We start from the raw sequence: 15,379 nt of genomic DNA, 5'->3' as shown, positions 1-15,379 counted from the left end.
AGGGGTGACAATGGGAGTTTCACTGGGAGTGCAGGCAGGCAGGGAGTTTAGGGGAGATGTAGAGTAGGAAGAGATAGACTTAGAAGAGAGCTAGCATGTCCATGGACCCTATATCTTTTCAACCCTGACAGAAAACTCTTCGGGACCTGGAAGGAGCAAGACTCAGAGTCCCTAGCTACTGGGTCCACCTAGACACCCACTTGGCCCTAGTATGTAAGTTGATAGGTGTACAATTCCCAGGCCATTCAGCCTGCAGTTGGCAACCCGGTAAACTCACCTATAAAATGAGAATAACACAACTGACTGCTCTCACAGGACCCTGGAGATAGTTGGAAAACATTCTGCTGCCCCTGAAACACCACATGTTGTGCCTTTCCAATTGGGACTGACAAATCCCTGGAGAGGGACTCCTAGCTCTCTCCCCTAGGGCTGGGGCCTGGTGCATTAGCCCGCCTCACAGTAACAGAACAAAAGGGATCAGGAGATTTCCAAGAACAGAACAAATGGTCTGCAGAAAATCCTCTACTAGGAACCAGTGACTGATGAATGAGGAAGATACTTCAGGTGAACGTGGGAGACAGAAGGAGAGTCCATCAATCATTTCATCTGGGAAGGAAATACAGCCTAGACCATGGCTTGGTGCCATCCAAGGTTTCCAAGGAAAAAGCAATATCATCTTTGTGAGCTGCAGAAGAGATAGCCATCTTCCTCTGCCCTCTTTCTTAACTCTCTAATGTGGGCCCTGTTACCCTTTACAGTTCCATTCCATGGGCAGAGCCATATTCTGAAACTGCTCAGGCCTCTTTTGGAGTTGGAACTGAAGCCAAGGGGTGAAAGGGGAAGAAATAAAGCTTATTTTTGCAGCACCTGCTACCTGGTAATTACATTTCCCAGAAGCCAGAAGCCTATATTTCCCAAATACCTCTGGAAAAACAAAAATAAAACAAAAAATTAGAGAACTGGAAAGCATCCTTTAATTAGGCACAGGGAACTCTTGCCTTTCCTTTCTTGCCTGCTGAGGCGTGCCCTAGTATCCTCGCCAGATGTCCTTTTCCTTGTGTTGATTTGTGAGTCCAGCCACTTGCTGCGTGTACAACAACACAACTAGGGACATTCTTTTTGTGAGTCCAATTTGGCCAGGACTAAGGATCCTGCAGTGGCCTTTTCAGCCATAGACAATACATGATGGGTGAACTTCTTCATCCATGGTGCCTTGTTCGAAATGTAGGTGTGTATGTGTGTGTGGGGGGGGGGGGTATACATATATGCCCACTTAGAACTTTGTGTATGTAAAGAAGCTTTCATGTGCTTACACATGAGAGCTCAGCATGATCTAGTGGGAGGAGCACAGGCCTGGGAGTCAGAGGACTTGGGTTCTAACCCCACACACCTGTTGTGTGATCCTGAGCACAACATTTAACTCCTCTGTGCTGCAGTTCCTTCAACTGTAAAATGGGGATTCAATTCCTGTTCCCCCTCCTACTTAGTCTATGAGCCCCATGTTGGACAAGGACTGGGTCTGACCTGATTAACCTGAATCTACCCCATTGCTTAGTATAGTGCTTGACAGATAATGAGCACTTAACAAATACCGTAATTATTATAATTGTTACATTTATGGTAGTTGGGTACCTAATGTAAGTCACTCACTTCTCTGTGCCTCAGTTACCTCATCTTTAAAATGGAGATTAAGACTGTGAACCCCACGTGGGACAACCTCATCACCTTGTATCCTCCCCAGCGCTTAGAACAGTGCTTTGCACATTGTAAGCGCTTAACAAATGCCATCATTATTATTTAAGCATTTGGCCCTGAATTAAGTTTCCCCTTCTCTCCCTCAAGCAAAGTTTCTGCTCTTAGAGTGTTTCAAAAATCATTATTATTATTATAAAAGTATTGAAGTGCTTACTATGTGTCAAGCACTATTCTAAGTGCTGGGATAGGCACAAGATTATCAGTTTAGATAGTACCTGTTCTGCATGGGGCTTATAAATCAGAGTAGGTTTCAATCCTCATTTTACAAATGAGGAAACTGAGGCACAGAGAAGTGAAATGACTGGCTCAAGGTCATGCAGCAGACAAGTGGCAGAGCAGGATTAGAACCAGGTCTTTCAGAGATGTCCGGAGGGACTACAAATTTTTCTCTAGTTCCTCCACCATTCATTCTAGTAAGACCAACTTTTACTGAAATATATTCATTCAAATATTGCAGTTTGGAACCTTGATCCAGGATTTCAAAGACTTCAGGATCCAACACTCCCAACCAAACTTTTTTAGCTGTTCAAGAGGAATAGTATCTACACTCTCCCCAGTCTACACCAAATCAAATGCCCAGACCTCACAATATATGCTATTTGTTAAAGGGAGGTTGGGAAGGGAAGGGGAGGGGGAGGGGGAGAGAGAAGGAGGAAAATCTGGATCCCCAACCCTTCTTTCTCTCCCTATTGCAGGTCTAAGACAGTGCTTTTATTTTACTTATATAAATAAGTGTAATTTATTTATATTAATGTCTGTCTCCCCGTCTAGACTGTAAACTCATTGTGGGCAGGGAATGTGCCTATTATATGGATATATTGTATTCTCCCAAGTGCTTAGTTCAGTGCTCTGCACACAGTAAGTGCTCAATAAATATGGTTGACCGACTGAGTGCTCTCTTTCCCCTTCATGAGGACATTGCTTGTCATAAGCCATAAGTGTTCATGGTTGGGGGATGGAACTAAAGCAAGATACCGGAGGGGAAGAGAAGGGAAATAGAAAAAAAGTAGCAGATGACAGCAATGAGAAAAAGGGAAATTGGTGTATGATTTGCATCCTAAAATCTGCTGGTGCCTGTACACCTCCTATTTGCATGCTACCATCCTTCCTCCTAGGAGCCCAAGGCTTCCTAGAGCTGCCCTGAAATCCTTAGGGAGTGACATGGGGAGTAGTACATGAAGAGAGTGGATGTGTAAGGGGGTTGAATCTTGAAGCTGATTGTGAGGTGTTTTTGTTTGATGCAGCAGGACAAGTCTGTGAAGGAAGCTAAGGAGAGAACTGGAATCCACAAAATGATTCTTGCTGTAGAGTGTAGTATAGATTAGAAAGAGGAGGGCCTGGAGGCAAGGGAGATGAGTGAGGAGGCTGGTGCAATAATCTAGCTTCCAAATGACCAGAGAGTAGGTCAGGGTGGTAGCTGTTTGGGTGGAGAGGAAGGGTCAGGTCTGGGAGTTGATGTGTAAGAAGAACTGGCAGCATCTGATATCACAGTTATGAGACTGTGAGGAGTTGAGGATATCACCAAGTTTGCAAGTTTCTGGGTCAGGGAGTATGGTGAAGTTCTCAGTGGAGCTGGGAAAGATAGAGGCAGGAGAGGGTTTAGGGGCAATGATGTGTAAACTTCCAACACTAGCCACTAAAGTCCCTGGATCTACCACTTGACTCCATCCCCAGGTCCTGCTGGTTTCCACTTGTCTGCTGTGTGACCATGGGCCAGACACTTCACTTCTCTGTGCCTCAGTTACCTCATTTGTAAAATGGGGATTGATAGCTCCACATGGGACAGGAACTGTGCCTAACTTGATTTGTTTTACCCAACCCAGCATTTAGTACAGTGCCTTGCACATAGTAAGCGCTTAAGAAATACACAATTATTATTATATGAAGCCAGTTTTCAGGTGCCCTCAAGCCTTCAGAGCTGCCCTATCTCCATCCTGGGGAAGACCCCCAGCTCATAGAGTAGAGAGAATCCAGATGGGAAAGCAGAGGGGTCATGTAGAGGAGCAGTGATACAGCCGGAATTAGGCAGACTGGAAATCATCTTCTGTCCCCAAGCCTCAGGCATTTCCATATGGCAGCCCCAGACAGAGCGGAATGAACATCCTTGCAATGCAGCCACTCTGATTTCTGGGGATGCGATGAGGCAAGAGGAAAGGGAAGGGGGGGAGAGGAACCAATTGGAAGTTTGAGAAAGAAGCCTCAAGTGAAGAGCATCGGGATACAAGAGAGAAATAGAAGAGGAAAACAAAAACAAGAAGGTTGGTTGGGATATGTGTGTGGGTGTCTCATTTTAAGCAGGAAGAAGCAAATAACCACCATTTCTATCCTCTCTCCACTCGTGACAAATGGCAAGTTATTTTCTGAGCGTTGACTAAATTCTAATCGCTTTCCTGGCAAATGAGGCATGAAAACTCTTGTCAAAAAACATGATGTCCAGAGTACACGGCAGCACTTTATCTTCCCAGTAGAGCCTCCTTGGAGTTGGGGACACCAGCAGGGCGGAGGAAGCAACCACGGTGGCGTTTTCCACGTCTGTGCCAGGTGAGCCTCCGGGAAAGGCTCTCAGCTGGAGGGGGGTGAATGGTGCAGCAGGCAAGTGTTCTTCAGCGGAAAGGGCAGAGTGGGGTCCTTCAGAGAGTAATATCAAATCCCAGAACTGGGGAAGACTGAAGCAAAGAAGGAGGAGCTGCTCTGATCCTCTGGCCCTCTGGAGGGCAATTTCTTCACAGAGAAGGACGTATGGAAAGCAGCCTGGAAAAGCCACAGGTCTGAGAGCCAGGAGATCTGAATCTCAGATCCACCCCTGCCGCTGGGTAATCTTGGGCAACTCACCTACCCTCTCCGGGTCTCTGATGCATCATCTGCAAAAGGTGGAGAGCGACCCCTGCCTCTCACTACCTCCCTGGGATTTGGTGAAGCATAATTTGAGTGGATGGGCTAGATACATTTCAGGATGGTTCTATCACTGTTATTGGTAATATCCTTAAAAGGCTTAATTCTCGGCAGCAAAGAGCGTTCACAGCAGGAGGTGTGAGGTCATTCTAAGTTCCAACAGGTTATATTGGATGTAACCTTACCGATTTGAAAGTAGATTTCAACTTGGTTTTCTCCAATCCCTGAACTTTACCAGGACTAGAGGGCTTTTGGTTTTGATTCAATCAATCAGTGTCATTTATTGAGCACTTACTCTGTGCAGCACGCTGTACTAGATGCTTAGGAGAGAACAATTCAGGAGATAGACCTGGGTCCTGGCTTGAGTGAGGAACTGACATCCTGCTTAATGAGCCTCTAGCAAGCCAAAAGGGAGCTTTAGTGAGCCTCTGAACAATCCAGAAGCAGGAAAGAGCATGGGCCTAGGAGTCAGAGGACCTGAGTTCTAATCGCGGCTCTGTCAATTGCTTGCTGAGTGACATCAGGCAAATCACTTAAATTCTCTGAGCCTCAGATGCCTCATCTATAGAATGGGGATTAGATTCTCCTATCTCTGTCTTTGGCTGTGAGCCCTATGAGGGACAGGGACTGTGTCCAAACTGATTAGCTTGTATCTCCATAAATGCTTAGAACGGTGCTTGAAATATCATAAGTTCTAAAAATACCATTAAAAAATGGCCCAACTCCTGCTCATTTTGAAGAAGAGGGAAGACTGTCTCTGAGCAAGACAAGGTGTATCTGGTTCACAGAACAATAGCTATTTCACCATTTCCTCCAAAACCATAGCCATGAAGGTACTTGGCTAAGTGCACAACAGAAAGACAGGCCAGAGGGCACAAGCGGATCTGAAAGGGAAAGGCTCGGGTTGCGGGCTGTCCCATACACCTCTCTTGAACCTGATACTGAATCTTTCAGGTTCCAGCTAGACCCTGGGCTTCCGTGACATGTTTCTCCCTGTTCCTGTTGAAGGGGGACTGACCTTCGCCACGCCGGCTCAAATGGATGAGTGCGATCAATTCTTTGGAGTGCGGCGATGCCAGACCCAATCAATCTTCCTTCCTCTGAGCAGCACCGAAGAAAGCAACTGGAAAGTGCATGGAGCTGAGACAATTCCGACAAGGGCAGGATGAAAAGACAAGTGGAGATATGAACTCTGACAGATGGAAATGGTTGCTGTCAGAGGCAGAGGCTGACACCCGAACTCAGTGCCAAACATACTAGGTTATCAGGCAGTTGGGAAGAAAGAGGCTGGAACACAAAATGCTATACACAGCTCCAGGCAGGGAAGTGATGGATTGATTGACAGACTGATTGACAGCCTGACTTCACATCAACCTCCAACACCTGATCTGATCGTAGTAATAATAGTATTTATTAAGCTCTTACTGAGTGCGTAGCACTATGCTAAGTGCTGGGAAAGAATGCACAGATAGGAAATAGACACAGTCTCCAGTCCTCAGAGGTCTCACAATAGAAGAATGTAAGGCAGTGGGAGGAGGAGACTAGAGACAGACATATAAAGGGTAGAGAAACAATTAAACAATAAAACAGGATAAAAGACAAGGACAATTACACACACACACACACACACACACACACAATCAGCAGGGTTCTGTGGCTAGGAGAGCAGAATTTTGGGCTCTTTGCCGTTTAAAGTCCAAGACACACCCACAGTCACAGCAGCTGCTTCAGCCGACCCCATATTTTCCGGGGTTGTGTGGAGACCTCATGCTGCAGGTACTTTTAATTCCGATGAGAGAATTCATTTTACCAAGGGGTATGATGAGGGTGTGGATACTGATATTGAAGATACTGAATCCTAGATGAAACCAGCCTCACCCAGAGCTGGATTTATTACAGCCGTCATCATTCCAAGTCTCCAGGGGCCATTTGGTGGGATGTGTCACCAGGATGGACAGAAATGTCAGTGGAAAACAGACTAGGTCTAAGGACTTTTAAAGGTTTAATCAATCAATCAATTGTATTTATTGAATATTTACACCATGTTGAACACGGTAGTAAATGTTTGGGTGACTACATTGGGTCTAGCGAGCGAACATTGAGTTTATCTTTTCCTTGGGCCCTGGGGCCAGATGAAATTATTCCTCTGATTTCCAAAAACGTCCCTGCCTCACCCCACATAATAATAATAATGTTGGTATTTGTTAAGCGTTTACTTTGTGCAGAGCACTGTTCTAAGCGCTGGGGTAGATACAGGGTAATCAGGTTGTCCCACATGAGGCTCATCATAATCTTAATCCCCATTTTGCAGATGAGGTAAGTGGGACACAGAGAAGTTAAGTGACTTGCCCACAGTCACACAGCTGACAAGTGGCAGAGCTGGAATTCGAACCCACGACCTCTGACTCCAAGCCTGTGCTCTTTCCATTGAACCATGCTGCTTCTCGTGACACATCACATCACCCCTCAATTTTTCACATTTCCCACCCACTCCCTCTCCTCCAACACGCATATTCACTTAGTCCCTCCCATAGATTTTCATCTTCCTTCATTTTTATTTCCTCCTTTTTCTTTTTTCTTTTCTCCCATTCCACCCACTAAGTTCTCCTCCCTTGAATTGTTTGCACTGTTGTCATTTCCAGAGAACCAAGATCTTGCTGAGATCGTGTTTGGGCAATGCCTGAAGAGGCATGAATTGGCAGAATGCCGTTTTTCTGAGGCTGAGCTGGTTTGGCAGGCAGAGAAATGTCTGGGCTGGGTCCCCATAACTCCACGCACAGAGAGGATGGGGATTTGGATTGAAGATTATAAAGGGCGGAATTCCTCTCAAACTTTACCTCCCATCATGCCTGGTACTACAACCCAATGTGTGCAGGCATAGAGAAGGTTCACATCAGTTTGCAAAATGAATGAACGATGGTCTAGATTTCACTTACCTTCCAAAAGGAGAGAAAGGCAGTCCTGCACCAGACATTCAGAGAGCCGGCCTCATTGAGACCATTCAGGAATTTCCTCCGTTTGTGCAGGCTGCCTTCAGCATGCATCAGCTCTGTCCTCAGAGAACAGATACCCCTCCTGCCATCCTTGTATTCCCTCTTGACCCCCTACCTCTGGAGCCAGTGGTCCACAGTCTCTTCCTCTTCACCCAGCCGGGAGGCTATCTGTGCCAAAAGCGTGCGACTTCGAGGAAGGGACTTGAGCTGCAGGAGGAGAAGACTCAGACAGAAGGTGGCTCCCACCTCCTCTAGCTCCCGAGTTCCGAACTGCAGGCCCTGCCAATCAAACACAAATCAGGGGATGATTGAATGAGGTCTCAGTTGAGTTTTGTCAATTCTGTCAATCAATAAATTGTTTTACAGTGATCAATGTGTGCAGAATACTATACTAAACTCTGGGGAGAGTGCAATATAACAGAACTGAGACAGACATTACTACAAATACAGAAATTAAGACAGATGCTTACAGAGGAAGGGGTGAATAAAGGGTGCAAATCCAAGTGCAAGGGCAACACAGAAGGGAGTGGGAGAAGAGAAAATGCAGATATAGTCGGGGAAGGCCTCTTGGAGGAATGCCAAGAGTCTTATAATCATAACTTTTAAATTCACATAGCACTTTTTTTCTTTCTCAAACTCTTTCCAATGAATGATTTCATTCTATCATCCCAGCATCCCTGTGAAGGAAGGAGAAGCAGCTATTTTCATCCCCATTTGACAAAAGAAAAGCTGAGGCCAAGTAAGGTTAAGTGAATTGTCCAAGGTTCCAACACAGGCTAAAAGAACGCTGGCTTCTCTATGCCCAACTTGGATTCTTTATCACATTCATTCATTGGTCAATCAATCGTATTTATCATGTGCAAAGCTCTGTACTAAGCTCTTAGGAGAGTACAATATAATAACAAACAGACACACAGACCATTCATTCATTCAATAGTATTTATTGAGCCCTCACTATGTGCGGAGCACTGTACTAAGCGCTTGGAATGTACAAGTCGGCAACAGATAGAGACAGTCCTTGCCCTTTGATGGGCTTATAGTCTAATCGGGGGAGACAGGCAGACAAGAACAATGGCAATAAATAGAGTCAAGGGGAAGAACATCTCGTAAAAACAATGGCAACTAAATAGAATCAGGGTCATGTACATCTCATTAAACAAAATAAACAAAATAAATAGGGTGGTAAAGATATATACAGTCGAGCAGACAAGTACAGTGCTGAGGGGGTGGGATGGGAGAGGGGGAGGAGGAGAGGGAAGGGGGGAGAAGAGGGTTTGGCTGCGGAGAGGTGAAGGGGGGATAGAAGGAGCAGAGGGAAGAAGAGGGGAGACCAGACCGCCTCCTGTAGGCACTCAAATTCCCTATCTAGATTTAATCAATCAATCGATCGATGATATTTATTCATTCATTCAATCAATCGTATTTATTGAGCGCTTACTGTGTGCAGAGCACTGTACCAAGCACTTGGATTGTATAGTTTGGGCAACAGATAGATATAGTCCCTGCCCAACAACGGGCTCGCAGTCTAAAAGCAATTTATCGATTGCTTACAGTGTGCAGAGTAATGTGCTAAGCACTTGTGAGAGTACAATTCAACAATGACAGAGTTGGTACAAATGTTCTCTGTTCACAAGGAGCTTACAGTTTAGAAGGGCAACTTATAGTCTATTCATTCATTCATTCATTCATTCATTCATTCATATTTATTGAGCGATTACTTTGTTTAGAGCACTGTACTAAGCACTTGGGAAGTACAGTTCAGCAATGATAGAGACAATCCCTGCCCACAGTGGGCTCACAGTCTAGAAGCAGGGATACAGACACCAAAACAAGTAAACAGGCAACAGTAGCATCATTATAAATAAATGAAGTTATAGATATACACACATTATTAATAAAAATAAATAGAATTATAATTATATATATGTACATATATACACAAGTGCTGTGGGGTGGGGAAGGGGCAGAGTAAAGGGAGCGAGTCGGGGTGATGGGTAGGGGAGGAGGAGCAGAGGAAGAGAAGGACTTAGTCTGCAAAGGCCTCCTGGAGGGCGTGAGCTTTCAGTAGTGGTGTGAAGGGGGGAAGTGTGCTAGTTTGGCGGATTTGAGGAAGGAGGACATTCCAGGCCAGAGGTAGGACGTGGGCCAGGGGTCAGCGGGCAGGACGGGCCAGAAGAAGGCACAGTGAAAAGCCTGGAAAGCACATCTCTTCCAAGAGGTCTCCCCAAATTAAGCCCTCATTTCCTCTTTTCCCACTCACTTCTTCATCACCCTTGAACTAGGATTTGCACCCTTTATTCACACCTTCCTCAGCCTCATAAGACTTGAGCATGTATATGTCATTTAATTTATTTATTTATATTAATACCTGTGTCCCCCTCTAGACTGAAAGCCCACTATGGGCAGAGAACATCTCTGCCAACTCTGTTCTATTGCACTCTCCCAAGAACTTAGTACAGAGCTTTGCATACCATAAGTACTCAATAAATACAAGCTTTTGATTGTTTGATTCTTCTTCCCCATCCAAGAAATTAGTCAAAATATATTCACAGAGCACTAGACGTAAGTTTTTGGATGCTTTCAATTTTCAGTGACATTGCATGATTGTGCAGCCGTGACTGTAAAGCCTGACATCTGGTTGACATGATGTCACTGTCTCTGTCACGACTACTAAAGAACGTGTCAATCAATCAATCAATCTGAGAGTTTACTGTCTGCAGAGCACTCTGCCAATCATTTGGAAGAGAACACAGGCTTGGGAGTCAGAGGTCCTGGATTCTAATCCTGTATCCACCACTTGTCAGCTGGGTGACCAAGGACAAGTCACTTAAGTCCTTTGTGCCACAGTTCCCCCTTCTGTAAAATGGGGATGAAGACTGTGAGCCCCACGTGTGACAACCTGATTACCCTTGTATCTACCCCAGTGCTTAGAACAGTGCTTGGCACCTAATAAGCGCTTAACAAGTACCATCATCATCTTTATAATGCAACAGAGTCGTACAACTTGTCCTAGCTATTGAGGCAGTACCCCATGAAAAAATGTCATCTCAGTTGAAAACTGGGAGACAACTGAGGCAGAAAGATCAGCAGGCTACATCCCCATCCGTAATAATAATAACAATAATAATAATAATGTCATTTGTTAAGCACTTACTGTGTACAAAGCACTGTTCTAAGTGCTGGGGTTGATACAAGGTAATCAGGTTGTCCCACGTGGGACTCACAGTCTTAATCCCCATTTTACAGATGAGGTAACTGAGGCACAGAGAAGTCCCAAAGTCACACAGCTGATAAGTGGCAGAGCTGAGATTAGAACCCATGACCTCTGACTCCCAAGCCCAGGCTCTTTCCACTGAACCATGCTGCTTCTAATGAGCTACGTTCTTCTCATCAAGAAAAAGGCTGGCCTCCTCTGAGTTTAGTGCTCAAAAAGATCATAAGTCAAAGAAGCTAAAGAGAAAATAGAGGCAGGCACCTCAAACAACATACCCAGCAGCCAATCAAAGGACAGTCTTTGCAGGTGCACAATGCAGTCATTCAATCAATAGTATATTTTGGGCTCTTACTGTGTGCAGAACTAAGTGCTTAGCACTGTACTAGGCACCTAGCACTGTACTAAGTGCTTAACACTGTACTAAGCTCTTAGCACTGGACATCTGGGCTAGTCTCAGATCCCACAACATAGAGAAGGTTAGTTGCCAGAGTTACTTCTCAGATATTCAGGTCAGACTGAAGTTTGAAGCCCGTAAAATCCACACTCTGCTAGGCTCCTAAGAGATAGAGAAGTAGAGAAATGAAAACCAGCTTGTCTTGGGAGTTAGAGATGGGGAACTCAGTTTTATTAGTCAAATGTTTGCTTCAGAGAACTGTCTGCTTTGATCTCAAACACTAAAGTGAGACAAAAGAAAGAACAGGGATGGGGTGTTCCTCCTGTCATTCAAAATGTCCCATTTACAGGTTTCTCTTGCAGCACAAAGAGGCTGGTAGCAAGAGGGGCAAGAGAAATATGCTACTCAATTGGGACCATCTTGATTTAATCAAGGGCACCTCAAGGTGGGAGAATAAAGGCAAATAGAAAACTCCCGAGATCCCTTTGGCAATATAAAGCTGATTGGCTGGCTGTTTTGACACCTGTTTCTCTCAGGAAAGAGACACTGCTTCATGCAGTGGGAAACCTGCTCCTCAGTAAACAACAGCAGGGGGAGAGGAGAGACAGATGTTTAGCAAGTTTTAATTTTTCTTAAATCAATAAAAAAAGACAACTTAGCAGCCCGGTTACAAACATCCTTGAGGTGTCTTCCATGTGGGGAAAGTCAGCTCCCCTGCTCAGCTGGGCCTCATTTTTCACTAAATTGGCTCAACTTGACTTCCACTCTCATTCTCTGTCAGCCCCTCTCTAGGGGTTGAAGGCATTGTTCGGGACAGAAATCCAATATTTTTTGCCTAGACTAGCCACCAGAATGATCTAGCTGAAGCTCTCGTGAGGGTCAGAAATGGAGAATAGGAACATTTAGTTCAGGTCTTGGAGCAGAAAGAAACAAGGCTAGGAGGGAATAAAGTGTGTTCATCGAAATCAGAATCAGACTCAATCAATCAATCAATCAAATTAATGGTATTCATTGAGTGTTTACTCCGTGTAAACATTGTTTACAAACGTATAAACACTGTTATAAGCAGTGGCTTTCTCATTCACCCCACACATCCAATCCGTCACCAAAACCTGCCGGTCTCACTTTTATAATATCGCCAAGATCCGCCCTTTCCTCTCCACCCAAATGTCTATCTTACTGTTACAGGCTCTCATAATATCCTGGCTGGATTATTGTGTTAGCCTCCTCTCTGACCTCCCTTCCTCCTGTCTCTCCCCACTCCAGTCTATTCTTCACTCCACTGCCCGGCTCATCTACCTGCAGAAATGCTCTGGGCATGTCACTCCGCTTCTTAAAAACCTCTAGTGGTTGCCTATCAACCTCCACATGAAACAAAAACTTCTCACTCTAGGCTTCAAGGTTCTCCATCACCTTGCCCCCTCCTACCTCTCCTCCCTTCTCTCTTTCTACTGCCCACCCGCATGCTCCGCTCCTCCGCCGCCCACCTCCTCACCGTCCCTCGGTCTCTCCTATCCTGTCGGCGACCCCTGGGCCATGTCCTCCCGCGGTCCTGGAACGCCCTCCCTCCTCACCTCCGCCAAACTGATTCTCTTCCCCTCTTCAAAACCCTACTTAAAACTCACCTCCTCCAAGAGGCCTTCCCTGACTGAGCTCCCCCTTTTCCCTCTGCTCCCTCTGCTCCCCCTCTACCCCCACTTCACCTCCCCTCAGCTAAGCCCTCTTTCCCCCCTTTCCCTCTGCTCCTCTCAACACTGTACTCATCTGCTCAACTGTATATATTTTCATTACCCTATTTATTTTGTAAATGAGATGTACATCACCTTGATTCTATTTATTTGCTATTGCTTTAATGAGATGTTCATCCCCTTGATTCTATTTATTGCTATTGTTTTTGTCTGTCTTCCCCCATTATTCATTCAATAGTATTTATTGAGCGCTTACTATGTGCAGAGCACTGTACTCAGTGCTTGGAATGAACAAGTCGGCAACAGATAGAGACAGTCCCTGCCGTTTGACGGGCTTACAGTCTAATCGGGGGAGATGGACAGACAAGAACAATGGCAATAAATAGAGTCAAGGGGAAGAACATCTCGTAAAAACAATGGCAACTAAATGGAATCAAGGCAATGTACATTTCATTAACAAAATAAATAGGGTAATGAAAATATATACAGTTGAGCGGACGAGTACAGTGCTGAGGGGATGGGAAGGGAGAGGGGGAGGAGCAGAGGGAAATGGGGGGAAAAGAGGGAAAAGAAAGAGAGAAGGGAGGAGAGGTAGGAAGGGGCAAGGTGATGGAGAGCCTTGAAGCCTAGAGTGAGGAGTTTTTGTTTGGAGCGGAGGTTGATAGGCAACCACTGGAGTTGTTTAAGAAGGGGAGTGACATGCCCAGATTGTTTCTGCAGGAAGATGAGCCGGGCAGCGGAATGAAGAATAGACTGGAGCGGGGCGAGAGAGGAGGAAGGGAGGTCAGAGAGAAGGCTGACACAGTAGTCTAGCCGGGATATAACGAGAGCCTGTAGCAGTAAGGTAGCCGTTTGGGTGGAGAGGAAAGGGCGGATCTTGGCGATATTGTAAAGGTGAAACCGGCAGGTCTCGGTAATGGATAGGATGTGGGGGGTGAACGAGAGAGACGAGTCAAGGATGACACCGAGATTGCGGGCCCGAGAGATGGGAAGGATGGTCGTGCCATCCACGGTGATAGGGAAGTCTGGGAGAGGACCGGGTTTGGGAGGGAAGATGAGGAGCTCAGTCTTGCTCATGTTGAGTTTTAGGTGGCGGGCTGACATCCAGGTGGAGACGTCCCGGAGGCAGGAGGAGATGCGAGCCTGAAGGGAGGGGGAGAGGACAGGGGCGGAGAGGTAGATCTGCATGTCATCTGCATAGAGATGGTAGTCAAAGCCGTGAGAGCGAATGAGTTCACCAAGGGAGTGAGTGTAAATGGAGAACAGAAGAGGGCCAAGAACTGACCCTTGAGGAACTCCAACAGTTAAAGGATGGGAGGGGGAGGAGGCGTCAGCGAAGGAGACCGAGAATGACTGGCCAGAGAGGTAAGAGGAGAACCAGGAGAGGACGGAGTCCGTGAAGCCAAGGTGAGATAAGGTATGGAGGAGGAGGGGATGGTCGACAGTGTCAAAGGCAGCAGAGAGGTCAAGGAGGATTAGAATGGAGTAGGAGCCATTCGATTTGGCAAGAAGGAGGTCATGGGTGACCTTAGAGAGAGCAGTCTCGGTAGAGTTTAGGGGACGGAAGCCAGATTGGAGGGGGTCTAGGAGAGAATGGGAGTTAAGGAATTCTAAGCGTCGATCGTAGATGACTCATTCTAGGATTTTGGAAAGGAAGGGTAGTAGGGAGATAGGGCGATAACTGGAGGGGGAAGTGGGGTCAAGAGCGGGTTTTTTTAGGATGGGGGAGACGTGGGCATGTTTGAAGGCAGCGGGGAAGGAGCCATTGGAGATTGAGTGGTTAAAAATAGAAGTTAAGGAAGGGAGGAGGGCAGGGGCGATGGTTTTAATAAGGTGAGAGGGAATGGGGTCCGAGGCGCAGGTGGAGGGGGTGGCACTTGCGAGGAGGGAGGAGATCTCCTCTGAGGATGCTGCAGGGAAGGATGGGAAAGTAGGGGAGAGGGTTGGTGGGGGAGAGGGGAGAGGCGGAGGGGTGACTTTGGGAGCTCAGACCTGATCGTGTTGATTTTCGTGAGGAAATAGGTGGCCAGATCATTGGGGGTGAGAGATGGGGGAGGGGGAGGAACAGGGGGCCTAAGGAGAGAGTTAAAGGTCCAGAACAATCGGCGGGGGTGACGGGCATGGGTGTCGATGAGGGAGGAGAAGATGTTTTGCCTGGTGGAGGAGAGGGCAGAGTTAAGGCAGGAAAGGATAACTTTGCAGTGTGTGAGGTCGGCTTGGTGCTTGGACTTTCGCCAGCAGCGCTCAGCAGCTCGAGCATAGGCGCGTAGGAGGCAGACAGAGGAGGTGATCCAGGGCTGTGGGTTAGTGGAGCGAGAGCGGCGGAGGGAAAGGGGGGCGAGAGAGTTGAGATGAGTAGAGAGGGTGGAGTTGAGAGCGGAGACCTGATCGTCGAGAGTGGGAAGTGAGGAGAGGGCGGCAAGGTGAGGAGAGATGCTTTTGG

General features: G+C 46.5%; 1 protein-coding gene across 1 annotated transcript in view; it reads right to left on the bottom strand.

The window, feature by feature from the left end:
- The window catches only part of AGBL1 (AGBL carboxypeptidase 1), a 631,789-nt gene that overhangs the window by 171,831 nt on the left and 444,579 nt on the right, over positions 1-15,379 (bottom strand). Inside the window, exon 22 of the mRNA XM_039912196.1 lies at positions 7,756-7,919. Within this exon, the coding sequence (XP_039768130.1) occupies positions 7,756-7,919 (164 nt within the window). The remainder of the gene's footprint in view (positions 1-7,755; positions 7,920-15,379) is intronic.

This window comes from Ornithorhynchus anatinus, chromosome 5 (genome assembly GCF_004115215.2).
Source record: "Ornithorhynchus anatinus isolate Pmale09 chromosome 5, mOrnAna1.pri.v4, whole genome shotgun sequence".
NCBI lineage: Eukaryota > Metazoa > Chordata > Mammalia > Monotremata > Ornithorhynchidae > Ornithorhynchus > Ornithorhynchus anatinus.
The sequence above is the reverse complement of the archived record's forward strand: the minus strand, read 5'-3'. Positions and strand labels throughout refer to the sequence as shown.